At 42.1% G+C, this 25,948-nt stretch overlaps 2 protein-coding genes and 2 long non-coding RNA genes across 25 annotated transcripts in view; 3 read left to right on the forward strand and 1 right to left on the reverse strand.

Moving 5' to 3' along the window:
• The window catches only part of TP53BP1 (tumor protein p53 binding protein 1), a 27,095-nt gene extending 17,417 nt beyond the window's left edge, over positions 1-9,678 (forward strand). For 13 of the 14 annotated variants that reach the window (XM_072934038.1, XM_072934045.1, XM_072934039.1 and 10 more), the window contains 11 exons: positions 286-438; positions 2,183-2,472; positions 2,790-2,966; positions 3,206-3,627; positions 3,758-3,949; positions 4,432-4,635; positions 5,153-5,365; positions 6,393-6,487; positions 7,470-7,669; positions 8,478-8,623; positions 9,342-9,678. In XM_072934038.1, the coding sequence (XP_072790139.1) occupies positions 286-438; positions 2,183-2,472; positions 2,790-2,966; positions 3,206-3,627; positions 3,758-3,949; positions 4,432-4,635; positions 5,153-5,365; positions 6,393-6,487; positions 7,470-7,669; positions 8,478-8,623; positions 9,342-9,529 (2,280 nt within the window). In that variant the 3' untranslated portion in view covers positions 9,530-9,678. The remainder of the gene's footprint in view (positions 1-285; positions 439-2,182; positions 2,473-2,789; positions 2,967-3,205; positions 3,628-3,757; positions 3,950-4,431; positions 4,636-5,152; positions 5,366-6,392; positions 6,488-7,469; positions 7,670-8,477; positions 8,624-9,341) is intronic. The other variant, XM_072934050.1, reaches the window with a different exon arrangement.
• Positions 9,679-10,787: 1,109 nt separating this feature from the next.
• TUBGCP4 (tubulin gamma complex component 4) lies at positions 10,788-24,058 on the reverse strand. Of its 9 annotated transcripts, none has more exons than XM_002190084.6 (18): positions 23,927-24,058; positions 23,652-23,780; positions 22,979-23,101; positions 22,526-22,579; positions 22,016-22,072; positions 21,382-21,461; positions 20,523-20,724; positions 18,445-18,610; positions 17,198-17,322; positions 16,465-16,515; positions 15,988-16,093; positions 15,545-15,652; positions 15,176-15,314; positions 14,496-14,673; positions 13,573-13,707; positions 12,431-12,547; positions 11,902-12,041; positions 10,788-11,601 (listed from the first exon to the last, which is right to left on the reverse strand). In XM_002190084.6, the coding sequence occupies exons 1-18, from the start codon at positions 24,002-24,004 to the stop codon at positions 11,589-11,591; spliced, it is 2,001 nt and encodes a 666-aa protein (XP_002190120.2). In that variant the 5' UTR covers positions 24,005-24,058; the 3' UTR covers positions 10,788-11,588. The 9 variants fall into 9 exon arrangements, with proteins under 9 accessions (XP_002190120.2, XP_072790155.1, XP_032606113.1 ...); XM_072934054.1 differs by lacking the exon at positions 23,927-24,058 and adding an exon at positions 22,340-22,388; XM_032750222.3 differs by lacking the exon at positions 22,526-22,579.
• On the forward strand, positions 17,332-21,068 carry LOC140684817 (uncharacterized). Its single transcript, XR_012057623.1, has 2 exons — positions 17,332-17,469; positions 20,899-21,068. It is a non-coding gene; the product is annotated as an uncharacterized lncRNA (long non-coding RNA).
• On the forward strand, positions 23,659-25,648 carry LOC121470508 (uncharacterized). Its single transcript, XR_005981486.2, has 2 exons — positions 23,659-23,798; positions 25,444-25,648. It is a non-coding gene; the product is annotated as an uncharacterized lncRNA (long non-coding RNA).
• Positions 25,649-25,948: the final 300 nt, after the last annotated feature.

Below are 25,948 nucleotides of genomic sequence, written 5' to 3' on the forward strand. Positions count from 1 at the left end.
TGATGTGATACACGTGAGCGTCTACTCAGTAATCAAAGGGTATTGGAAGCCATGCTAAACAAGTTTGCTGTTTCCTCCTTGGACTGTTGTGATTTCCCTTCCTCTATTTGTCAGCAAAAAGTGTTCAGTTCTCCTTTGTTTAGGGTCTCCTGTGTTGTTGCATTAATTTGTAACAAGTATACTTTAACGTGGTTATGAAGAAACTGTGTTGCAGAAGTAGCCCTACTCAGAAATAGTTTGCTTTTTGTAGTCTGTTATGGTTTTACTGTATCCTATTTATTACAGGGAGAGGAGGAATTTAACCTTCTTCACCCACCCAAAGGCCGAGTTCAGCATCGCCACATGCGAACCATTCGAGAAGTGCGCACTGTTATTACGCGTGTTATAACAGATGTTTACTACATCAACGGTGCAGAGGTGGAACGAAAAGTAGTTGAGGTAAGTTCCTGTTTTCGTGGTTAAATGGAATGAGATATTGGCTGAAAAATAGAAGGAGTTAAAGTGAGAATGTGTTATGACTGCAGGAAACAAGTTGAATGAACAAATCTGTGATGACAGGGCTTTCTTCATGAGCAGGCTTGCAGGCCATTTAGTGAACAGCAAAAGCTGTGGTTTTGATGCTGGTATACTTCATGCCATGTGTTCTCAAGACACATTCAAGTCCCAAAGAAATCAACAAAAGACTTAACTATGTGCATCCAATTATTTTAAAAGTCTTGGAGTTTTGGCAGAATAGCGATACTTCAGAATAAGCAGAAATTCTGTTAGTAAACAAAAATCACTTCTGCCTGTAAAATTGAACTATGTAAGATAGTTTAGCCTGTTTTGCAGTTCAATGTCATTTTTAACCACAGTCTTTTGAGTCCTGTGTACAAGATTCTGTAAGAGGTCTTCAGAAGTCAGCTTAAAACTGAGGAACAAACCAGCCTTTTACGAGTATGCTTGTGTTGTAGTATGTACATTCATTAATTGGAAAATCTTTAGACAATCATGAAAGATAGCTGAGAAATGCTGATTTGATGGACACAGTAATCTCATCAGCCTGCTAGCAATAAAATGTTACTGCTCTTCTATAAAGGTAAATAACCTGAGAGTCTTGTGCTGTGTAGTCACAGCGAGTAATGAAACAAAAGGATAGACTAGTTCAATACTTTTACAACTAATACTACACACAAAAGTCCTTATTGTAACATAAAAATGGAGAATTGAGTGTCCTGAAATATGCTTACATAGTTTCTGTAATCACAATCATATAACCACTTCCGCTTTACCTACCAACACTTGATATCACTGTTCTGTAGATGCATGTTTTTATATCCAGAAAGCTTTAGTAACTCCAGATGACAAGCTGTCTGAAACTGGTCTCATGTATTTGTGCAGCCTCACACTTTAGAGGGGTGAGAATTATTCAAAGCCAGACCAGTTGGATACCAAGCCAAGCTCTGCCCTGTTGCTAAGGGAACTTCCCCGTCCAGCCATCCCAGAGCCACTCTGGCAGTCACAACTGCACCATCTGAGCTGGGACTGAGGCGCCTTCACAGTGGACAGCTCAAATGAGCTGATGGGTGCCCTGCTCAAGTCCCAACACACCCCACACTCACACAGTCAGATCAGGTTTCCTCACCAACTGGACCCCAGATGTCTGAGACTATGCCCAGGTTTCCCATGGCATCGTCTCAGACATCTGGATCCTTAAAATAATTTAATCTTGATGCAATAACTAAATAAAACAACTTGAGCTGGTGCCTCCAAGGAGAGACCTCGAACAAAGGGCACCCTAGGCTTTTATACCCTTACAGTCTAAGCTGAAAAATAGGGGAAAGTCCAGGGGTCTTCTGTTCCTGCTGTGCCTCCAAATGTCCAGGTTCCACAACCTTTTGGCTGGGGCTCTCACCCGCCTGAGCTCAGCATGCCGCTTGCACTTGAAGCCCTGTGCTACCTCCACTGACTATATTCCTCAACACTGCTGACTGACTTCTTCATGTGACTTCTTGATACAGAGCAGCTGCAGGGCTGGAGTGAGAGATGCACTGTCTTCCACGGATTAGCCCAGACAGAAGTCCTTATGACTGTCATCAGCTTCATGAATATGGTATCAGCTTGTCCACACTTTGGACTGGTGATTGTAAAGCATCTAGCACTTGCATCATCTTAGGCAAGCCTCTTTTTTGTTTATTTTAAGGAAGCTGAGGAGCCTGTAGTGGAGTGCCAGGAATGTGAGACTGACATGTCCCCCTCTAGAACTGCAGGGGGCTCATCGCTGACCTCAGGGGACCTTGGTGATGTCAGCTCTTTCTCATCTAAGGCCTCAAGTCTCCACCGTACATCCAGTGGAGGAAGCAGTGGTCACTCTGCCACACACAGCAGCAGCAACTCAGGGCAAGGAACTGGAGCTGTAAAAGGGAAAGTGTGTGGGACAGAAACCGGAGAACTTGCTTTACCCATTGGCAGAGGCATCTTAGGAAAATTGAGGTAAGTGCAGAGTCTTGGGAAAAGAGGAAGAGGTGTTTTGCAGAAATGAGCATCTGGCTTGAGAGTGTGAAGCAGGGTAGATGTAAATCAAAGGTTTTCTGAAAAAGAGCTGGCTTGATGAACAGAATTAAGGAGGTAGTATTTGCTTTTGCATCTGTTATTCGTAAAGGAGTAGCTTGTTTCCTTGTGAGACATTACTTTGCAGTTTAGCAGCAAAGAGGCAAAATTCTGGATATGTTGTGAGATGATCAAGAAAATGGGAGGATTCTAGTGAGATTGCTTCTCTTCTCAAAACAGTTAATTCATAAATTCTCTAGCCCTAGGAAAGGGGCTGGGCAGCCTGCATCACCACTCAGAGTTAGCCAGACAGGAGCACTGCCTTGTGAGGAAGAGGAGGACTGTATGCCTGGCACTCGTCAGGCTGGCAGGGCACCAGTGACACTTCGTGGACGAGGAAGAAGAGGACGCCCACCATCTCGAACAACAGGAACAAGGTACCCTGGAAAAAGGAGGCTGTAACTTTCGTATATTGCAAGAAAGAGAATAGGGAGCTTCTGTTTTAATGTCCTAGAGGAAAAGGAGTACTGAGTATTTCAGAAGTTTCTGGTGATATCATATAGCAGCTGCAAGCACCTCACCCAAGTATTTTATACTTAGTAATTGTTTTTTCAGATCCTTCTGGGTATGCTTTTTGTATTTTTTTTTCCCTATATGGGACTGCTTTTTTCTACAGAGATTTAGCTGGACTGCCAGGTATGGAGGATCTCTCAACTACAGCATCACCTGAAGAGAAATCATTTACTCGTGCTCTTCGCCTGCCAGATGGAGGAGAGAAATCTGGCACTTCTGGCTTCTGTGCGTTACGTCGTAGTGACTCTCCAGAAATCCCATTTCAAGTGGTGACTGGTCCTTCAGACTGTGCAGACTCATCCACTGGGAGCAGCTTTGTGGGCCTCAGGGTTGTAGCAAAGTGGTCCTCAAATGGGTTCTTTTATTCGGGGAAGATTACCCAAGATGTTGGAGCAGGAAAGTACAAGCTGCTCTTTGATGACACACATGAGCGTGATGTGCTAGGGAAAGATATTTTGCTCTGTGATCCTATTCCACTGGAGACAGAGGTGACCGCACTCTCTGAGGACGACTACTTCAGTGCAGGTAAGAGCAGTGCTTGAGTTTCATACTTGGTTTTCCGAGTTGCTGAATGTGTGGGAAATGGGTGCTTGTACCAGGAGGATGAGAAGCCTGGGTATGGTTGGCTAACAGCTGTTAGTTGCTGTCTTGTCAGGTGTGGTGAAGGGACACCGGCAGGAGTCTGGAGAGCTATACTACTGCATTGAAAAGGAAGGCCAGAGGAAGTGGTACAAACGAATGGCTATTATCCTGTCTCAGGAGCAAGCAAATAACCTGCGGGGGCAGTTTGGGCTAGGTCCTTACGAACCTGTCACGCCCCTGACCAAAGCAGCTGACATCAGTCTTGGTAAGTAATGATGCTGTTGAGCTGCTGACTGCTATTCTGTGTCTTGTGCCTTTGAGGTAACTCTAGTGCCTGATCCCAGTTGCAATGTTTAAATGTTTCTGGGTATTCAGTGATGCTTTTCGTACTTTATAGTGAGATCTTTGAGATCCTTTTATTGTTTGGCATCAGAAACTTAGTGGTATTGACTGGCTTGTGGAAAGTGGCCTGCTTCAAGGATGGTGATGCTTGCCCATACCTATGTAAACTTGGTGGATGGCTGCTTTGATAATAAAGTCCTAGCAGTACTGGGAGGAAAATAGACAAGCAGGGTACAGGGCTTGAGAAGAAAGATATATTTTTTTTCTTGCTTTCCTCTGTCAGAGGGTGGTGGCATGTATCTTCTAGGTACTATTGAGTTCAGTCACTTCTGTACAGATAGGTGGGGTGAAAGCTTGTGGAGTTTGGTGACAGCCCATGACTGATCCCTGCATCCTATATTGCAGATAATCTGGTGGAGGGGAAGAGGAAGCGACGTAGTACCCTCGGTTCTCCCAGCACTTCCAGCAGCAGCACAACTCCCACTCGTAAAGGGCAGGAGAGTCGCCGTGTCCCACCAGTCTCACTGTCTGGGAAAAGGAAGCTTCTTGCTTCTGAAGGTGAACGATCCCCAGCTAAACGTGGCCGCAAATCAGCAATGATAAAGCCTGGTGAGAACTTGAATTCATCTAGTTTTTTCCGCACTGCTTTTTCTGTAAATATTTTTCCACTTTCCATAACTAAAAAGTAGATGAGATTGCTTTTTTTTTTTTTTTCCTTCATGGTTTGAGGCTGATTCTCCCTGGATGCATTCAGCAGCCAGAGATATTTTTAGCACAGTCTGAGTATTTAGTTGCTGTCTTTTCAGTTCTGCCTTTTGACTTTAATGTTGTGATTGGTCTGTCTCTTATCTCTTTAGTCTTATCTCTTTAGCCAGTCCTGAAAGCTGTTAAAGGGACCCCTCACAGTAGCCAGTGTTGTTTCAGGATGTTGATAAGACTTGCAAACTTGTCCCATTAGTCCTTCATGATTTGAAGATCCAGAAGAATAAAAGATCCATACCTAGCCTAGTGTAATCGTAGCCCAGTCCTGCCTCTCTGTGTCTCCTGCAGGAAAATAGCTGAGTTGAACAGATGCCTCAGGTAAGACATATCTTTGAAGACTCATGGTACTTCTGCCTCTCTACAGGTGCTGTGAGAGGTGGAGAGTTTGTAAGCACCCGTGAAGGTGTAGATGCTGCAGATCCCCCAGTACTGGAGGGTGACCATGGGCCCTTACCCCAAAATAAGACCCTCTTTTTGGGCTATGCCTTTCTTCTCACCATGGCAACACCAAGTGACAAACTGATCAATCACCAGAAGCCATCAGATGGTCCCACTGGAAGCAGCGAGGAAGAAGAAGGTGAGGCAAATCTTACTCATTGCATTTTCATATGAAATGCTAGGTCTTTAGGAAAAATGATGGATACTGTCTGATCAGACATTTGTGTGAATACTTGTTTACCCTTTTGCTCTTTAATCCTTTGCAGAAAGGACCTAAGAGTCAGTCTCTGACTTAGCCAACTTGCGGCCTAAGATGTGACAAACCTCAATGATGATCATGGTCTTGTTCAGCAAGCTAAGAAAGGTGTGAAAATTAGCGAGATCAGCAATGTCAGAATAGTATAACATAAGAAGGAAGGTTTTGAGAGTTAAAGGATAGTGCTGGCAAGCATAGAACTTCAAAGCATGTATGAATTGCTCCAGTTAGCCTTTGCTGGTTTGCTGGTGTCATGTTTCATGCAGTCAAAGAAGTGAGGAGGTGCTCACCTGGGTACTGGTGTGTTGCCCTTCCTGCTGCCTTTTTTTCCCTTTTTTTTAAATTTTTTTTTTTGCTTCTTTCCCCCCCACCCCTTTCCCCCCCACCCCTTTCCCCCCCACCCCTTTCCCCCCCACCCCTTTCCCCCCCACCCCTTTCCCCCCCACCCCTTTCCCCCCCACCCCTTTCCCCCCCACCCCTTTCCCCCCCACCCCTTTCCCCCCCACCCCTTTCCCCCCCACCCCTTTCCCCCCCACCCCTTTCCCCCCCACCCCTTTCCCCCCCACCCCTTTCCCCCCCACCCCTTTCCCCCCCACCCCTTTCCCCCCCACCCCTTTCCCCCCCACCCCTTTCCCCCCCACCCCTTTCCCCCCCACCCCTTTCCCCCCCACCCCTTTCCCCCCCACCCCTTTCCCCCCCACCCCTTTCCCCCCCACCCCTTTCCCCCCCACCCCTTTCCCCCCCACCCCTTTCCCCCCCACCCCCCTCCTTTGGGCTCTTAATGATTTTCTCTAGAAATTCTTGAGAGAATGACTGGGATCCGTTATTGGAATGGATGAGGGCTTTGTAGACTAAGATGTAGGAATATAAGCAGATAGATTATAGTCAAAAATTGAACTTTCTGCTCTAGATTTTTTAGAGATGACTCCATATGATAAACATTACATAGCGCAACAGCTGCGAGCAGGAGCTGGCTATATCCTAGAAGACTTCAATGAAACCCAGGTAAGGGTTCACTTACTAATCTGGAACAGTCACAGAATAGTTGAGATTAAAAGGAATTTCTATAGCTTATCTTGTCTAGCTGCTCTGCTGAAAGTGGGTTCAAATAGAGCAGATTGCTTAGGTCCTTGTCCAGTTGTGTTTTGAGTATTGTCAAGAATGGAAACACCAAAGCCTCTCTGGGCTGCTTGATTCAGTTAGAGGGAAAAAAAAAAAAGTAATTTCTTGTATTTCAGTTTGTAACTGTTGCTTCTTATCCTTTGAGTGGGTAACACTGAGAAGAGCCTGGCTGCATCTTTTGTATACCTTCATATCAGTTATGAATATGCATTAGAAAGACCACCCAGGCTTTCCTTTTTTGATCTTTAACAAGTTCAGCTCTCTCAGTCTCTTCTGGTATGTCAAGGTGCTCCAATGCCCAGGCCTCTTAGTGGTCCTTGGGTAACCTGCTCCAGCATGTCTGGTGTTTTTGGTATACTGCAGAATCTGGGAGTGGGTGAAGTACCCCAGATGTGGTCTCACTGCAGGTGTGTGCCTTGGAACACTTAGAGGTAGCGCTCTTCACTTACCAGATCTACTTCGACAGCTACTGTAATTTAGTGTGGCTTTTACTTTTTTGTTTTTTTAATAAAGAGGGTAAATTGGTTTTGGAACATTTTACTTGAGGAAGCAGTCTTGTCTAGTGATTGGCTGAGTCTCAGACTAAAAGGTAAGTAATCTCTTTTGTATGAACAGGAAGAGAGCTATGATACAAAAACTACTAGGCAGACTTTTTGCCTGCAAACTGCAGAGCTTGGAATAGGATATAATTAAACAGATTCTGAAATCAGTACTAACTTTATCTAATTCACCTTTTGTATAATATGGCTGTAAAAATCAAGGTTTCAGTTGTTTTCTTCTTTAAGCTGTTTAGCATCAGGATAATTTCAAGGGTTTTTTTGCAAGCATTGTCTCCTGTTTACATGCCTTCTTTTCTCCCCTGAAGTGTAATGCAGCATACCAGTGTCTTTTAATTGCGGACCAGCATTGTCGAACTCAGAAATACTTGCTGTGCCTTGCCAGAGGGATCCCATGTGTGTCTCATATCTGGGTCCATGATAGCTGTCATGCTAACCAGCTTCAAAATTATCGGAATTACCTTTTGCCAGCTGGATATAGCCTCCAGGAGCAAAAATTGTTAGAATGGTGAGTGCCAAATAATCGTGATCTGCGTCTACAGATTCTTGGAGAGACCTGTTGCACTTAGGAGGCTCTTGAATAGCTACAAATACTGAAGGTGACCTGAGTACTGCTCCCTATACTTTCCCTCCGTATAGGATCAGCACTTCCATCTCTTTCCTTGGATTTGCAATGACCTCTAATGCCAAGATACATTTGGGTGCCATATGCACAGAAAACAGTCTCCTTGGAAGTAAGGAAGGTGTCAGTCTTCTCATAAGGAAGGCAGAATTTAGACAAGGCTTCCCACACCCTCAGTTAATTTCCCTAATTGCTTAGAAATGGATAAAGGAGAACAATACTATGTTAATTTCCTTTTCCCTTTATATGTTTTGAAGCTAGCTTCTGCATTTTCTATGGAGTCTTAATCCAGTAAGTCTGTTCTGAGATGACAGAAGAGGTCAGACTCCTTAGGCAAGCTGAGGGGCAGACACAAATTTGTAGATAGCTGTAGACTTTTGGACAGGAGACTGAGGTCTTCCTGCTTAGCCCTGTTGAAGTGGAAGTAATTTGGATGTGCAAAAAAAAATGTGTTTCAGGATTAGGGAGGAGTTAGCCTTAACTTTGGATATAGGCTGCTGCGCACATACACCACCAACACTGTCTAGCTCTGTGTTAGTCTCTATAAACAAAGGATAGTCACTCCAAGTACTTCAGGAAGGGTGGCAAGAGAGTGGGTCATTGTATGCAAGATACTAAAAAAACCTATATGGGAGCAAATCGAGTGACTAGGCTACTGGATAGTGTTACCAGTGCATTTCTCTTTACTCTGCAGGCACCCACGAGAAAACCCATTCCATAACCTGAAGGTTCTCCTGGTGTCAGACCAGCAAGAGAACTTCCTGGATTTGTGGTCCGAAATTCTCATGACAGGGGGAGCAGTATCTGTTAAACAGCATTACTCACATGGTCACAACAAAGGTACTCACTGGCCAGTTTCTCAAGGAATCCTATGCCACTGTGGTCTTTAGTGTGGTTTAAAACCATGTGTGATGGTTTACAAGGTTGTCTGTAAGGAGAAAGGAAGGCAAAGGGTAGACGCTCACTACTCAAATATAATCTGTATATAGATTACATCTAGGAGACCTGTCTTGCAGAGGAGAAGCTGCAACAATTCAGACAAAAGCCATCAGTTTCCAGCCTATGTTGAAAGGCAGAAATTAGTCTCTCAAATTGTGCTTCCCTCGTCCTTCTGAACTGGGCTGTCTGTCCCTCTCCATATGTGATGTATGCACTCAAATGTGCACTCACACCCTGAGGTCAGGACTCAGGGTCATGCCTATACTGTTAGCTACTGGTTTTCTCCTAATTTTTATCCGGACAAAAGGAATATTTTTTGCGAGGTGCAGTGCTGCTGTAGGGGTGCCTTAACTTTTACAAAGAGAATTCACTGTGGAGGAATGAGAAGATGCAAGAGTGGTTCATAGTGGCAAAACACACTGATCTGCCAGGTTGGATGGGGCTTGAAGCAACCTGGTCCAGTGGAAGGTGCCCCCATTCTTGGCAGAGGGTGGAATGAGAGGAGCTTTAAGGTCCCTCTTAAACCAAATAATTCAGCATTCCATGCTTCTAGGATGTTCTGCTGTGGAGCAGAATCCTTTCTTCACCTGACAGATGCCTTGTCTTTCCTCCTGTACAGATCTTGCTTTGGGTGTTTATGATGTGATGGTGACTGATTTTTCCTGCCCAGCTGGTATCTTGAAGTGTGCAGAAGCTTTACGGCTGCCTGTTGTCTCACAAGAGTGGGTGATCCAGAGTCTTATTGCTGGGGAGAGAGTAGGCTACAAGCAGCATCCAAACTATAAACATGACTATGTCCCTCACTGAGTGAAACGCTGCCCTACTGTCCAACTGTTGTGCAGACTGTTTTAAACAGGTTTTAAATGTTTGTGAATTGGGCAGTATGCATGGATTATTGTATATAGTTTTATCTGCCTAACTTTTATGATTAAATAAATGTTTAATCTCTTGTGGTATCTGCTGGTACTCCTCATTTATCTAAACTTATTCAGGGCAATGCCTTCAGGAAAGGAGTACAGAGAAAAAAAGAAATGCTTACATATCTCTGAGCTGAATATCACTTAATATTCTGCTTTGAGTAAAGCCTGAGCTAACACAAAGTCAATTACAGAGGACGGGGTGTTTTCCATTAGCTGAAGTTCAGGGCCGTGGCATTTCTACTTTTTGGGAAGAATAACATGTTGTATATTCCTCCAGTTTGCTCCAGTTGTTATTTTCCATTAATTTCATTAAGGTGCTGCTGATGCGAGTGCTAGAGATAGACACAAGAACCTTGGACAACTACTAGGAGACTGAGGTAGAAAGAGTATGTAAGTGCTGTGTATCTTTAAATGATAATGAGATAAATGATCTGCTTTTGAGCTTCTGCATTCACATCTTAGTGATCAGCTAGTATAAAGGCAAAAGCTCTTCACTCAAACAGTGCTACAGGCTGAAGGTCTCCCTCCATCCTCATACAATCTTTAGTCCCTTGCTTCAAAAGTGTAAAGTTTTTCTCAATGTGTATTTTTTTCCTCTATAATTTCATGGCTCAGGCATTTGACTGTGTTGGTCTGTAAATCTCACATGCAAACTTCAACGCTTTCTCTAGCTTTTTCCACAGTCTAGGGCTTTTAAACCTTGCATCAGGCACAGTCCTACCATAAAGAGCTGTAATGTGTGGAAGGTGACAGGTCTTATACTTGCAGGCTGTTGTTACTGTGTCTGTCTGAGTGAGCAGAGAGGATTTTTTTCCCCCCAACGACATGTAACTTCAGTGTGAGCTGCAGCTGTATGCAAATACCAACCCTTTGCGGAGAAGGCTGGTTTTCTTCCCCACAAATGCTGGCAGCATTTGTGTTCAAATTGGTAAACCTGATACAACACCCCAGTGATGGACTGGAGGCTTCTCTTTTGCCAGTTGTTCAAATAGACTTGCATCAAGATGGTCTGTTCATTATAGCAAGGCTAGGAAATACTAGGAACAGGCAAGAAGTTCCTACCAGATCCCACTCTTCATTGACAGACAAGGTCGTGCCATGCTATTCCCTTTGCACTGGGGTGCAGACATTGACAATACTCCATATAATTGCACAAGATATTTTTATTTGGGTTCAGTAGGGTAGTCACTAGTAGCATTCTAAATAATCTGGCATGAGAACAGCACAGGTGAACATCCCAGATAAGCATCTCCATACCACATTCCTGCCGGCAGAGGGCGCTTTCTACTCAAATAGGGCAAAGCTCCTGTCTCGGCAAGTGTCATTTTAGCACATAAACTATTAAATTGTATAGTGAAAGCATGTGATATCCACAGTGTCTCCATAACCTATGGAGACATATGCACATATAATAGAGTAGTGCACTGCATGAGAAGAGACTTTAAAAATCCATTTCTTCTTCCCTACCCCTTCACCTCAATTGCTGCTGCTGTTTTATTTACGTGGTGGTGTTTGATTAGCAGACATTGTGTACTGTAAATCGGCATACTACACAAGCAGAATGTCTCATTTGTAGCCAAGAACAGGATTACTTCCTCCATACTTGAACTTAAAGTGGAACACAGTCCAGCTGAAGAGTCCAGACACCTAATTCTGTTTTTTTTACTTTCTGAATAGGTTCATAATGCCTCCCTGGAAGCACTTATAAGTATATGCAGGGCTGTAGAAAGCATATTTTTATGAGTTCAGAAGAAATGGAATTGGTTTCTGTAATTACTGGGCAGCCTCATGTAAGTGCCAATTCCCTCTGAAACAGCAGTTCACCAGGCAAAAGCCAGCTACAAAGAAAAATTCATTTGAGTGCAAACTCTCCAACTGTCCAAGAGCACCAGTCTCCAGTGCTTGATGCATCACTAGGCACAGCCTGAAGCAAAGGTCTTTACTGCTTAAACGCCAAAACTGCAAGAGAAAGGTTACAGTATTAACTATGTGTTGAAAGTAACTCCCTTTACCAACCCACACCAGCACTTTTAGGCCAGAATGAGCTAGCAGCTTCTTCAACTTTCTGCCAAAAGAAACTTAGTGGGAAGAAAGTATATGAAACCCAAAAATTACCATATGCTGATTTGTTACTTTTCTGTCACAGCATTTATCAATGCTTAGTGTCAGTCCAAATAATTAGAAGCCATCAATAACAAATGGCTTTGTACTTCAAGTACCTCAGGATAATGCTACAAGCAACCCTTAAGACAGTCCTACCTGCCCAAGGTTCCTCCAGCCTGGGTGTAGTATTTGTTATAATCCAAGCGTAGCAGCAGTTGAGCTAAGTCAGAGTTTATCTGATGATTGCGAACGCTAGAGAGAATCTTGAAGAGAAGTGATGACTGACGACTGAATCCCTACAAATTTGAAGATGTCAGTTCTGGGCCTTCTCAGAAGAGAAGGAAAGCAAGCATCTCATCTCTGTTTCTGCCTACCCAGTCCATTAACAGCCTGAAGAAAAGAATCACTGCAAGAGATGTGATGCTTGTGGTCCAGGACAAGGTAAGCTATTAGTTATGCAAAAGGAGGGGTAGAGGTACCAATCTCTGCCTCCTTTCTATTACAGTATCTGCCCCCATTCCATCTCTCTGTGCACATAGAAATTCCAACTCAAGAAGAGTTGATTAGGTAAAATAATTACAAGCACTTGGCTTTCACTCTTGTTCTACAGCTGTTAAAGACAAGATAACTGGTTAGGCAAATGTTTGTATGGAAGAGAACAGATCCACAGAAACAATAGATTCACCTTCACCAAAATACTGAGTTGCGCAGCTCCCCGTTCATCTAAGGGACCCAGATTCTGACTGACCAGAGAACAAAAGCTATGACAAAGATCCAGAATTTCATTTAAGCAGTGGAAAACCTACATGGAATAAAAAGTACAAATTAATAGTTGAAACAGAGTTCGAACACAGAGAGAAAGCAGCAAAGTTGTAGCACTCGTAAGAAAGATGTTGCTGATACTGTATTTTTTAGTCAGGAAGGAAGATATTGATGCAGCATTTTTTAATATGTTTTCTATGGAAAAAGGATTTAAATGTTATGCTGCATCTCCCCTCTGACTCTCCCACAACCTTTTGCACACATTTCTAGGAAAATAGCAATTGGCATGAACCATCCAGATAGGCACAGGAGTTGTACACTGACTTCTCTATCCAACCAGCAGGTCACCACTGCAGCTTTGGGATTTAGAAGGCAAGATAAAGACCAACAGGAGCTGTGGTTCACGGCTTTGGTTTCACTGTTTGCTAAACTAGGAATTTCCTTTGTATCAGTTACCTGACTGTAATTGCTATTTGGACACCTTTATTCTACAACAACCTCATAGATGAGCACAGAGACGCATTTCATTGAAACTAACCTCTGTAAATGTTTTTGTGAGGCTGTTTATAAAGATACTTCTTTTTTTTTTTTTTTTTTTTTTTTTAATTAAATTAAAAAGACCCTAAGTCGACTCAGGAACATTTCAACTTTTTTTTTTTCTCTTAAGTAGAAGAGGGAAATTTTCCTAGTCTAACGCATACCAGTATGAGTCCCTCGGGAATACAGTTCCCAGCACTTATGCTCATTAGTTCTTCTTTAATACAATAGCCTGTGATAAAAACATAGTGCTAAAATACAAGTTATTAAGGTTAACTGAACACTGAAATAAGCTTGACTTAGAATTGCCAGGAATACATCATTCACACTCACCAACTGTAAATTAGAAGATCTTAATTAAATTATCAGTTATAGTTTATACCTGTCTTACTCCTAGAATTGTAGTCTGCAGGAGATTATCACTGATCTGTTTTAAAATATGTGATGTGTCATATCTGTACAAAAAAGTGTGTTTCTTAGGGCACTTCTAGAATTGGTAGAAAAAGGTGAAAACAAGACCTTACTTACAGGTTTTAGAAGGATGAAAGACTGAGCCAACAAATTACTTAGGAAATGATCATGAGCCAGTCGTATACTCTCAAAATCTCTTGTGGCATTTATCTGCTGTAGAAGCTGTGAGAACTGAGACTCCAGTACATCGACCTGATGAATATGTGAAGATACCTCATTAGTGGTTTGAGGAGCTGGGAGTGCTTCAGACCAGCCAGAAGTCTGGAGTAAGAAACTTACTTTCCTTATTACTACTCTTATGTTAGAGGCTGAGGATCCCCTTCTCTCTGGCTGATGAATGGGAAATTATATTCAAGAGCAGTACATAATGTGGGATATGCAACAATTTTTGATGCCTAAGTAATATCTAAGTAGAAAGGGAAATAGTAATTTTCTTTAACTATGGAAAGGCATACAGGTAGCATGTAGACAAAGGTATTTCACTTTAGTAATTACTGAATTTTATACTGGGAGATACTATTGGGTATCTTATGGCAAACCTTGCAGTACAAAAGCTCAGCCAGATTACTGTGGAGAATTTAGAAATCCAGGCTCCCTCTCACTTCTTTAAAAACCAAACCAACCAAACAAAAAAGCCCAAAACATAACTCAAAGTAGAGTTCACTTAAAGAGGCCAGAGAAGGAACCAGGATGGTATCTTAATGATGGTCCTTCAGAGATGAGTGGTTTCTCACAAATATTTAGTAATGTTAGAGAGCTACAAACGAACTCCTCCATTTCACTGATTCACAAGTCCAAAAACTTCGTAGTTGTAGCAGTAGTCTGGAAACTTGGAGGAAGCTCTAGACTTGAGAAGGAAATCCTGATTTCCTTAAGGTACAAGGAATCAGAAACCTGAGATAGGTCTTCAGTGCTCCCTCCATGCGTTTCTGCCAGTTTCTGATTAACTGACATAGTTTATCTTTCTCTGTAATACTGACCTGCAGATAATACTGAAGATTGTCCACAAGGAAAGCCATGTGATCCCTCAGACGCCACTTGATAGCATCGGTTCTGTTAGATTTCAGGTGTTTACGTTGCATCTGGAGAGCCCAGCAGTGCTGTAGCTCAGCCTGGACTCGTCGCACACTCAGCAGGTATTTGAACACAACATTGTACCTACAATCCAAGAATAAAAGTACAAAGTTGTTTAAGACTAAAATCTTCCTATGTTACTGGAGAATGGAGTTACTGGAGTTACTGGGGAATATAACAATGCAAGACTGGAAAAAGAAACAGGAGGTGACTGCCAATAGTTAGGGCCAATCAGGTCATGGCCCATGTGCCCCACGGCACATCTTACAGCGTAAGATTTCTGCTGGTATTGATTACTGACCTAAAAAATACAAAGTTAGTTTCAGTGTGTGTAGGGGAGCTGACAATGAAAACCCTGTTAAAGTAGCGCTGTTTGTAAATTGGTGCAGATCTGTCAGCATCTTGCAGCTCCTACTGACTTTACAAGTACTTTCAATATGAGTAAGTGGAATGAGCCATTTTAAGGTTCAGGGAGCAACAGTTCTACCTTTCTCTCCATAGAGAATAAAAACCCCCAACATACTAGTGAATGCCTCACATCAGGGCATATACAGATGAATATTGAAAGACCATACCTAGTACTTACTTCTCAAGAACAGCAGGAGTAAAAAGAATGTGCAGTGGCCATTGAACTTTGTAAGAAAGGCCCAGAGCTGCCCATCCAGATGTGGGGGCTTCACGTGGAGATAATTCCCGGGAAGGCCCTTCACGAATCTGAGAAGTATCTAAAAACAAGTAAGGTGCAGAATTATGTTATCTTCTCAGTCAGTGCAACCATGGCAAGAACGAAAATGGAAAGAACAGAAGAAGAGCCAAAGTAGTCTAGGCCATCACATAGGGCAGTAAAGGGAACAAAATTAGTATTTCTTTAACTTGAGAGAAGGGTAAGTAATCAATTTGAAAACAAGGTCACCATCTCCCTTCTTAATTCACTTCTAAAAATGCAAGTAGATACCTTTATGTTCCTTTCCATGATACTCAATGGTTAGGTGAAGAAGGGGAAGAAGGTTGTCATCATCTAACAGTACCTTATGAGCAGACTGCTGAAATGCAATGTTGACATCTGACAACAAGAGAACACGTATCAACACAAGATGATGCAGATAGTGCTAATTTTGCATCCATTAATTATTTACTCTTGGTCCTAAAAGACAACACTGATGCACTACTGACACTCTTTTCTTTTAATGCTAGTTTCAAACACCTGCCATCAGAAGGTTTCGGAGAGATTGTTTTCACTCACTCTCTGAGACATTCTAATTCACAGGTGCTATAGTTTCAAAACTAATCACATCATGTAGAGAGTTAAGACAGAACTCTTCTGTACCGGACATAGCTTACCACTTTCCTGCTATACCACAATGAGGCCAGTTTGGTAAGCAAATAAGCAACACTCACCATGTTCAGTTACAGCCGTAGGTGGTGTCTTTAACATGTGCTGTGCAGTGTCAATGAAGGCCTGAAACAGCTCACCTCTTCCCAAAAGGTAAAAGTCTTTTATAATCTGTGGAGATAAATTCATTGTATCTAACACACCAAAAACAGACCAGAAATTTTAAGTGTCCTAGCTGATAGTGCCCATTTTTATTATATGGACAAGTGCTGTTTCTAAACACAGCTGGAGAGCTCTGAATTTCATTCACTGACCAAAAAGGCTACACCACCTTTGCTTCAAGATGCAAACTACATATACCCCTCTAACTCTGTCTTTGACCAAGTTCTATCGGTGTATGCTCACTCATGGAGTGGAAAATGAAAACAGGTTTACCTAAATGTAGAAAGCCCAGAGTGTAAGGAAGCAAAGTACTTAATAGAAAGAAAGAAGGAAGGGAAGAAAGAGCTGCTTTAGCAAAAACAAACTAGCAGTTGCATTACCTTCAGTTGTCCTAGTAGATCTGATTCCTCCACCATCAGTTTCCAAAGATGCTAGTGAAGAAACAAAAATCAAACGACACAACAGGAACCTCCCTTCAGAATTACCTCACCCATTCAGAGAGAAGAGGAGCTGCTGTCTTCATTTGTGATGCATACAAAAAGAGCACCTATATAAAATGCTATACAAAGTACAAGAGAATACAGTGAGCGTCCTGTGTAGCAGCCCATGCTATCAGTTAAAATTCTTGATATATACTGGCAAAAAACTCTGCCTAAGAAACCTGAAGAAGACCTGTGACAAAAAAAAAAGTGTGAATTCCTATGAAACCAGTTCTACCCCAGCTTTGTTCTTGATTCTCTAACCTCCCCATTTTCTTCGGTTCTCCTCCCTGCTCCAAGTGAAAAAAAAGATTAAAAATTGCCAAAGCATGTGCTCAGCAAGATGCCATCTATTATGCTGAAAGCAAATGGAAAGTTCTGAAGTAATTTCAAGTGAAATAAAATACAATGCAGGAATTCCCTTCTTTCCCTCATGAAAGAGCGTAGTATTTGTTAATGTCCCTTTGTCACTAAAAGCTAGTTTTACATGAAGCCCTGAGACCAGTTAGAACAGCCGCACCACTGACATGTTTGTTCAATCACTGTCACCGACAAACCCTCTTCTTCCAGGTCCTTCACAAAACTTAAGAGCTTCTCAGCCTGCATAAGTAGTTACCCCTCCTAGGATGCTCACCTCAGCAACAGTGCTCCGTATCCAGTCAACCACTGATTCAAAGTCCACCAAACTAAAAAGTGGTTGCTGTTTGAGTCGATGTAGTTCTGCTGCAAAAGTGTCCTCCTGGTTTTTTAGAATGGAGCCTGTGCAACAATAAGAATTTCAGAGTGTAAAAAGGAATCCCATTTGGAGACGCGCTAACAGCAGAGGAACGGAAAGGCTGTCCAGGCAGCACTGTCTCGGGTCTGGCAAGGAACATGAAGAGGAGGCTTCAAAATACAAGTACCAAGGTATAAGATTACTATTGCATGTACAGTTGCAGTATAGACACTTGCCACAGCAGTGCTGTGGTATCAGTAAAACCTCCAAATATTTCCTACATAAATGGTTGCTGCTAAAAGCCCTTTTTCTAGGACTGAGCTAGATCTTCAAACCCACAAACTTTTCTGCCACATTAACCAGTTGGTTTGGGTCTCCCCATACCCCTGCCCCTTTCAAATCTACCCTACTGCCCGAAGTTGGGGACTTTGTGTTTTTTTAACCAACTGAGCTAGAAGACTTTCTTTTCCCCTTGCTTCTGCTACTGCAAGAAAACAGTCCATCTGAATTGGTCCCTTGTTCTCTGTAATGTCACTCAAGTAATTTAAGTACTTTTACATAGGCATGCTCAAGGTAGAGTCACCTCAGCAGTCCTCCTCCATTGGTGTAGGAATGTATTTCCCAAACCACCCTCAATGTACACTTTCCAAGCTCTCAAAGTGAACCATCAGCTAGAAATTTCTCCCCCTTGCTGTCTTTAAGGCTCCAAATAATTAGTCTTTCATAGCAACTTTGCGACCACCTTGTAAGTGAATCACGTTTGTGGATGCAGGTTAATTCCATGACTCCATTCTGCAACATACACACTTAGAGCAAGATGTGCCTTTGTGTCTGTTTGCAGCCTTTAGGGAGAGGGATGCAAACTGAAAAGAAAACAAGGCCTTTCCAATGGCTTTATCCAGAGCAAATCACATGGTGACTTGCTGCTGGAAACTTGGAGACTATGTTTGTAAAGTGTTATTTATTCATTCTGTTCTTACACCTTTCCCTTGGAATCAATCAGAAGCAGAACACTGGGACTACTTCTCTGTCCTGGCACAACTATCCATATAGTCTGTAACGGCCAATAGCCAGTGACTGTTGAGGAATTTGTTAATGTGGCATTTTGGAAACTATGTGTCAGTCACTCATAACTGAGCAAGGGTTGCAGGAAAGATGTTCCTTACCTTTTCTGGTCAGGTTAACATTCTGATTCTCAAACATCTGAACAGATTCTCCCACAAAGAGGATCTTCTCAGCAACCCGTACAGGAATGTATGAAGGCAGCATTTCTACTCTCAAAGAAAACTGCTTTAGAGATGGAGCTAGCATGTTCTCCTCCTCAATCAAACGCTGCCAGAGACACAAGGGAAAAGAAATCAAGCGCAAAACAGTGTCAGAAAATCAGGTAGAAAAGGTGCATAAAGAGGTGTGTGTGTGAGGGGGCATTTAAGAGCATTGGAAGTAAGCAGAAAGGTAGGAGAATTTATCTGTATCATTTCAGTAAGCCAGTAATCTTCCTTATACTTCTAGTATGCTAGCAGATATTGCTTCCATCAGAGTACAGCAGAAGGGAAAAAGAAGCTTAACCTTTGTGGAACAGCAACAAATTTGCTGTATTAAAGGGTTATGTTACACAAGCAAAAGGAGTGTTATTGCAAATGCATTACATCTGTCTTTTGCTGCTGTAACAATGTTAACTAGAATTACCAAAAATAATCCTCCCCTACACCCATTCGTATGTTTTAACACTTTCAGAATACTTGTGATACAGGCCAAATATAAACACCTTCACTAGAGAGTGAATAGGATAAAGATCCAAAGGCTTGCTAGCAAAGATAAGGCAATTTTCTCAGTTCCCGTGAAAGCTGTTTTAGAACAATACAGTAAGTTATTAATTTTTTTTCTGAATGTTAATAAGGAACTCCAAGTATGGAGGCAAGATCTTCGTTCAGGAATGCAATACCGGCAATTTCGTCTGTCTTTCTTGTTACTGGAGAATTAGTTTCAGTGGTCCATAATCCAGAAGAAAATCACCCACAGTTTTGAGAATGTTTGCCATCTACAAAATTCTTCATTTCAATAGAAGAGTTCAGTACAAATTTGTATACTGATGTTAACAGGTTGGCAGTTCTTTTCTTAAGATTCTAGCAACACTTTTAGATGATGCAACACCTAAGTATTTTAGCGATCTATTCCACTAAAACTCAAGAGTTCTTATTTTACTCTTTGACTAAAGAATTGCCAACACTGTTAGTCGATAATACTGAAAAAATTAGTTGCTTAGTCTACAATTTCCACCATGGACCTAGAAGACTCAACAATTTTCACTTTCTATATCCAATATAGTGAAATAACAGATTTTTCCACTAACTGCCTTTTAAAGGTTTCCCCTGTTTTTCTCTGGGCATAGTCCATTTACAGCAGAGACTGTTGGTACAGGGCACTTAATTATTACGCAACATAAGAGTTTCTGTGTAGTCACAGCAAAGCTGCATGTACCCCACTAACTCCGTAAGTGCCCATGAAATGTTTTCTCACCATAAAATAGAGAGTGAATTTAGAGTTGAACTTGCTCCACACTATTCTCTATTCAGACACTATTCAAGTGCTCAGTGTGGAAGACTACTCCATTAAAAAAGGTGGTTTGCAAAAGGGCACTCTAATGGTATAGCACTTATAGAGAAAGAGTTACCACATTTCAGCCGTGTGCTGGTAGGTTGCTCCCTTGCTTAGCAGTCCCTTGACTCACATAACATATTTTCTACCAGTAATGTCAGTAGCATAAACCTGATAGGTAACATTTGCACAACTAATGGTTGTGCAAGAAAGGCACCTGACCCAGCTGCTCATAGAAAGTGTGCAAATCAAGTCAACAGCCAAGTTCCCCACACCCTGTTCCTTGCAATTGCTCACACTACCTACCAATGCCTATGTTAAACAGATCACAGTGTTGGCCATAAGGAATGAGAAACCAGTCACTCAAGAGCAGTGGCATGCAGCAGTTCCCATTACTTGACATCAGCATCTACACAGATTCCATCCATAGGGCTTTCTGCTGTGGGGTTATCCAACTGTGCCAAACAATACGTCTCCATCCCTTATGCCTAGCAGCAACCTATTACAGTATTATTTCGATTTACCATCCTCGCAGGTTTCAGTATATGTCTAGTCTAGCACAGCTTGCACTGAGGCAGAATACAACACGCATCTTCTTTAGTTCCCTAAGGACCAAAGATGTCAAGTTATGACTTGTAGATCTTACCAGGTCCTGAAGTTCTCGTAGCTGTTTTCCTGTAAGTCCCCCAATTCCTAAGTCATCATCATCTTCTTCAGGCTGGCTAAGAACATTTCCAGAAGAGGGGCCCTGTTTGATAAAGAACTCTTCATGTTGGTCTAGTAGCAATCCATGCAGCATCCAGGCAGAGAGCTGCTTATACATGACTCCATGACACACAGCCAGAATCCTGAGGTCAAGTGAAACAGTCAGTCAGGCCTTTGCACACAATAATCAAAACCTCATTGAATGTTGTTCCAGAAAGTTCAGTTGGTCAGCAAGGCAGTATAGCAAGTACTAACTGGCTAATGTGGTATTTTATGTTTGGTTTTTTTTTTTTTTTTTTTTTTTTTTTTTTTAACAGAGAAAGGTGGACAAAACTAGAAGGTGCAAAACTAAGCTAATGTATCCTCTGAACATGTGACTTCTCCATGGAAATCTGCTAGTATACCAGAGGTGTAAGTCTGCAATGGCTTTTGTTTCTACTCAAAGGACATTTTAAGTAGTTTGACTTTCTCCACAAGGACATACAAACATCACAACACTCACACAGTCACATTTATCATTTTGAAGGATCAAAGATCAATGATATGCAAAACAAAGAAGAAAAACCTGGGCCTGAAGTTTTCTAAGCCCTTAGCCTAAAGTATGGAGAAGGACTTCATTCTCACCTCAAACCTGCTTTAGATAAATAATGGGGACGGTGACAGTCTTCCCCTGCATGGTACTCCTACTTTTATACCATGCTGTTTTGCACGTTCCAACTTTCTTACTGTTCCAACAAGTAAGAAACACTTTGACACTAACTCCAGAAGAATGAAGTAATAGTTTTACTGGATCTACATACTTTTCAAGAGCACTGCGAACAGGAGGCAGCCCCCCACAGCTATGTTTGTGGACTGTCTCCAATATCTGGCACCCATGAATCTGCAGAAAGAAAAGGTTACACCAGGTCTGTTATTTGGATCTGTACTGACCTTTTTATACATTTAAACATTACACTTTCAGCTAACAAAAAAATGCCTTCACAAACTGAACAAGTCTTACTGAAAGAAAGGTGTAACATGCTGGTGTAGTGATGAAAAAGGCCTTCTATATGTGGCTCTACACTCAAGCTTCTCTCAATACTTTCCCTTAAAAAATGTAAGCATCTCTGGATTCTCAAAACATTAGCCTCTGCCTTTTTTTATTTCCGTCAACAGCCAGAGAAAACAGACTCAGAAAATAAAGATTCCCAACTACCAGCATCCTGTCCTATAAAATTCAAGACATCAAAGATTATGGGATAAGAGAAAAATTCAAATACAATGTAAATGAATTTGTAAAATAGTTTCAATACTTACAGTAGAGCTAGTAATAGGGCACCCATTACTGAAACTACATTATTTTTCTACTTTCAGAAATATGGGATGGGGGCAGAAATTACTTCATCAGTTAAAGAGAAAACCTGTTAAGAGAAACTAACTGGAATTTTACTGTACCTTCTGAGTTTTGATCTGTTCCACCATGACCATCACAGAGGGGAAGAGTAACTGAAACTGCAGAACAAGTGAAATATTGATGTAGGTTGTTATGTAGGGAAGAGAGAAAAAAACTGTACTTGAGTAACTGTGGACAGCAGCTGAACACAATAATTTAATAAAACTATTACCTGTCTTTCCTCACAAATTAGAAACATGACATGCAAATCTCTAGGAAGTATGTCTTCCCTTCACTGGACCAAGATGCACGAAGTTACTATATTCCAGCAGTAGTTCAGGCTAAACACAGTCAGTGAGGAATGTGTGAGGGTCAAGGTGGAGTACCTTAGTTTTGTGCTGAAGTGCAGGTGATCCTCCAAGTACGATTAAGGGACTACAGATGTAGAGACATTAGATAGAAATGACGTGACATGATGGAATAAGCCTCGTTTATCTCACCCACTTTCTTATTAGACTCAATGAGGGATGAGACCAAGCAAAGAACACTACTTCTTTAATAACATGACATACCTGGTCCAAGGAGTAATTAACATGTGAGATGGAAAGATGTGGGTCAGCCAGAAACTATAAAGATAAAGCAAATAATGAAGATTAATTATCACAACCACTAAATGGTGACGCTACCCAAGGTATGACAGCTACTAGTCTAGCAGAGATTAATCAAAACCTCTAAAATTGAAAACAGAAGCCACAATAGTCTGAGACAGCACTGGGCTGTCTCACTGGGCTGACAGAGATGGAGCCCTTACTGAATTGAAGGTAGAGAGGATAACACTTAATATGATGAAAAGTAATTTACAATGGCATCTCACAGGAATAATTTGGAAGGCATTCCTAACGTGGAAAGGAAAATACCTTGTTTCATCTTAGAAACTACTACTAATATATTAATTGCAGAAACGACAAGTTTCCACAATCTGCCAACAGCACTACAGCCTCTTGTTCTGTATCTCTCTCATTTACCTCTTGTTCCAGGTCAAGTAGTGCCTGTCGATAAGGCTGCAGCACTGAATCAAGACCTGTGCAGAAGGCTCTCAAATAAATGCCATGCAATCCACTCTGGTTTTGCTGAGATGGATGGTGATCCTGAAACCAAACAATAAAATCTGCCTCAGCATACTCGTGCAAGTCTGAAGAGTAATGTAGTATCTGTGCAGTGTCACAGCAGTTGTCAGTGCTTCAAACCTGTTGAAATGCACCTTAGCTCACCACAAAGTGATCAGAAAAACAAAGACAACCTTTGTTGTCAATGACAATGTTACTTGAGCAGACTGATCTTTAGCTCCTTTGTGGACTTCTGAAAGTGCTGGGAGCCTCTGGTACCAGTGCTTCTTTTCACTTAAGTGTGCCTCTTGGATCTCAAGGCTCTTCGCACATCATGAGGAGATAGTCATGAGCATCCTGCTCAAATGACAAACCCTGGCCAGTCTGCTGTGGTGAGAAATGATTACAAGACTTCCCCAATAACAAGATTTTACATTTGATTCATTAATCTTCATTGCTCTCTACAAGAATCTGCTCGGTGCTGGTGCGAGTGCGGGTATGGGCCACGGACCACTGCTGTGTCCTGGGCAGCTTGGCCTTACTGGCACCTGCCGCGCTCTTCCCGGGCAATACCTCGGCCCAGTGGCCCCACCTGCTGCTGTACATGTCCCGTGTACTGCTCCACGAATTCGGCGAAGCGGATGTAGTCGGTGCCGAGGCGGCAGAGCCGGTTAAGGACGCTGGTCTCGCTGGGGTGCAGAAACGGCAGCTCCTGAGACACCTGGAAGGGAAAACAGCGGTGAGGAATGAATGCGCGGGCGGGCGGGCGGACGGACGGGCGGGCGGGCCGCACGGCCCGCGCAGGCCGGGGGGTGGGGGGCAGGGGGCAGGCGGGGCGGGGTGGGCTTTGCTGGGGCCGTGCCACACCTGGAGGCCGCCGCGCTTGCTCCAGGTGAAGGCCGCCCCCGGGTAGCCGCTGAGGGCCAGCAGCAGCTCGTGGATCATCCTGCGGCGCGGCGCCGCGCGGCCTGCCGGGAGCGGCGGGCGGGGTTGTGGCGTGCAGCGCCGGGAGAGGCTCTGATGGCCAGCGTCCGTCCTGGACAGTAGAACTGCGCTGCCTCTACGATACGCCTCACTAGGTTTCTTTATCGCTTTCTCAGGTTATCTGTCAGTGTTTTATCAGCGCCAGTTTTACCTTTCTCCATTTATTATGTACTGCTTTCCTTCACTTCCTGTCGTAATCCGGGTAGTCTTTTATTCAAAACCGTCTAATGAAGTTATTTAATAAAGTGGTTTTTAGCAGCCTCTTTTTCATTTACCCCCCTATTTTTGACAGTGTTTTCCTCTACGTACATGTTTACTCTTCTTCATTTAGAAGAAATTAGTGTTTAGTCTTAAGGGTCATCTAATTTGTATTTGTTTCAGCTTGCCACAATAAGGTTTGAAAGGTAGGAAGAATATGGGCATGTACTATCTATAGCTATACAGCTTTATGTGTAAATTGGAAACCCCAACGTTGTTTATCATATATGAGGAGTATAATAAAACTATTGTCTTTCTGTTGACAAAACTTCTAGCATCATAATAAAGAGTGAGGAGTTGGCCTAGACATTTGTTATGCATCCTTGACATAAATATCACAGTATACAATTGGTCTGGAAACCTCTGCAAAAAAACAGATAACAGTAGTTTATTTAAAGGATTTTGGTGCTCATTTTCTCTGGGTAACCTAGTGATTAGTCATTAAGGCAAAAAACTTAAAAGAATTTTTTTTACAGAATTGGTTGCTCGAATTTTGAAATGAGAGAAAAATAGGTATCTCTATGATATTTGCAGGGCCATCTGACTAGTGCTCATTAAACACTAGGGGGAAAAAAAGGAACAGGAAAGACAATAAATTAGACACATAGATACACAACTTTTAATAAAAACATTTTGCAAAGTCAATAACAAGCACCAGAAATCTTAAATCAGGGGAGCTGTTATAGGTACCATTGAGTCCAACCTTGAAGAGGTTCAGAAAGGTTCTTTGATGACATGTAATAATCGTGTTTTATTTTTCTTATCAGAATGAGATGTTTTTGAGGGAGGTTTGTGGCACTGTGCAAAAATGTTATGAAATCTTTTAGGGGGAACAAAATGAATTCTGCACGCCACAGTCTACATATAAACATTATTTTAAATGTCTTCTCATTGCATAAATTACAAGTGGCCACGTGTGAAGTAATGCAAATGTTAATAAATAGAATCCTAACTGTATTATAAAACCTTTTGTTTTGTAATTTATGTCCCACATTTCCCAATGTAGTTATTTCTGTAACCATTAAATTATGTCTTCCTTTAATCAATTCAGTTCTCTAAGATTGTTGAGTCCAATCAATGATCGAATACCACTTTGTCAGGTAGATCAAAGCACTAAGTGCCACGTCTAATCTTTCCTCTAGCACTTACAGGATGATGTCTCCACCACGTTCCTTGGCAGCCCATTCCAATATCTAACCACCCTTCCTGTGAAGAAATTCTTCCTAATGTCCAAGCTAAACCTGCCCTGGCACAGCTGTGTCTTCTTGTCCTGTTCCATGTTACCTGTGTATATATAGTAAGTAAATATACTTATATATTTATATAATAAATATATATATAAATATACTTTTTGATGGGCTCATGGAATCATTGAGTTTGGAAGTGACCTCTAGAAGTCTCTAGTCCCACCTTGTTTCCTCAGTGCCAGGTGAACTCAAGCAGGTTTGTCCAGGACTATGCCTAGTTAGGCTTGAACTTTCTCCAAGGACAGAGACTCCATAACTTCTCCAGGTAACTTGTTCCAGTGTTGGATCACCTTCAGAATACAGCTATTTTTTATTTTGTTGAAATGGGACTTTTTATATTTTTCAGTCCATTGCCCAATGCTCCTTGGCATGTTCTTTCATGCTCTCCTCATATGTCAGA

The sequence above is a fragment of the Taeniopygia guttata genome, chromosome 10 (assembly GCF_048771995.1).
Source record: "Taeniopygia guttata chromosome 10, bTaeGut7.mat, whole genome shotgun sequence".
NCBI lineage: Eukaryota > Metazoa > Chordata > Aves > Passeriformes > Estrildidae > Taeniopygia > Taeniopygia guttata.

Excerpts from the sequence above, each read along its gene's own strand:
- TUBGCP4 (XM_030281112.4), bottom strand. The coding sequence starts at position 24,004 with ATGATCCACGAGCTGCTGCTGGCCCTCAGCGGCTACCCGGGGGCGGCC. Across the intron at positions 22,580-22,978 it reads TACTTGACCTGGAACAAGAG|TTTCTGGCTGACCCACATCT; the intron begins GTAAATGAGAGA and ends TTATCTTTATAG. Across the intron at positions 15,653-15,987 it reads TACGGCTGTAACTGAACATG|ATGTCAACATTGCATTTCAG; the intron begins GTGAGTGTTGCT and ends TCTTGTTGTCAG.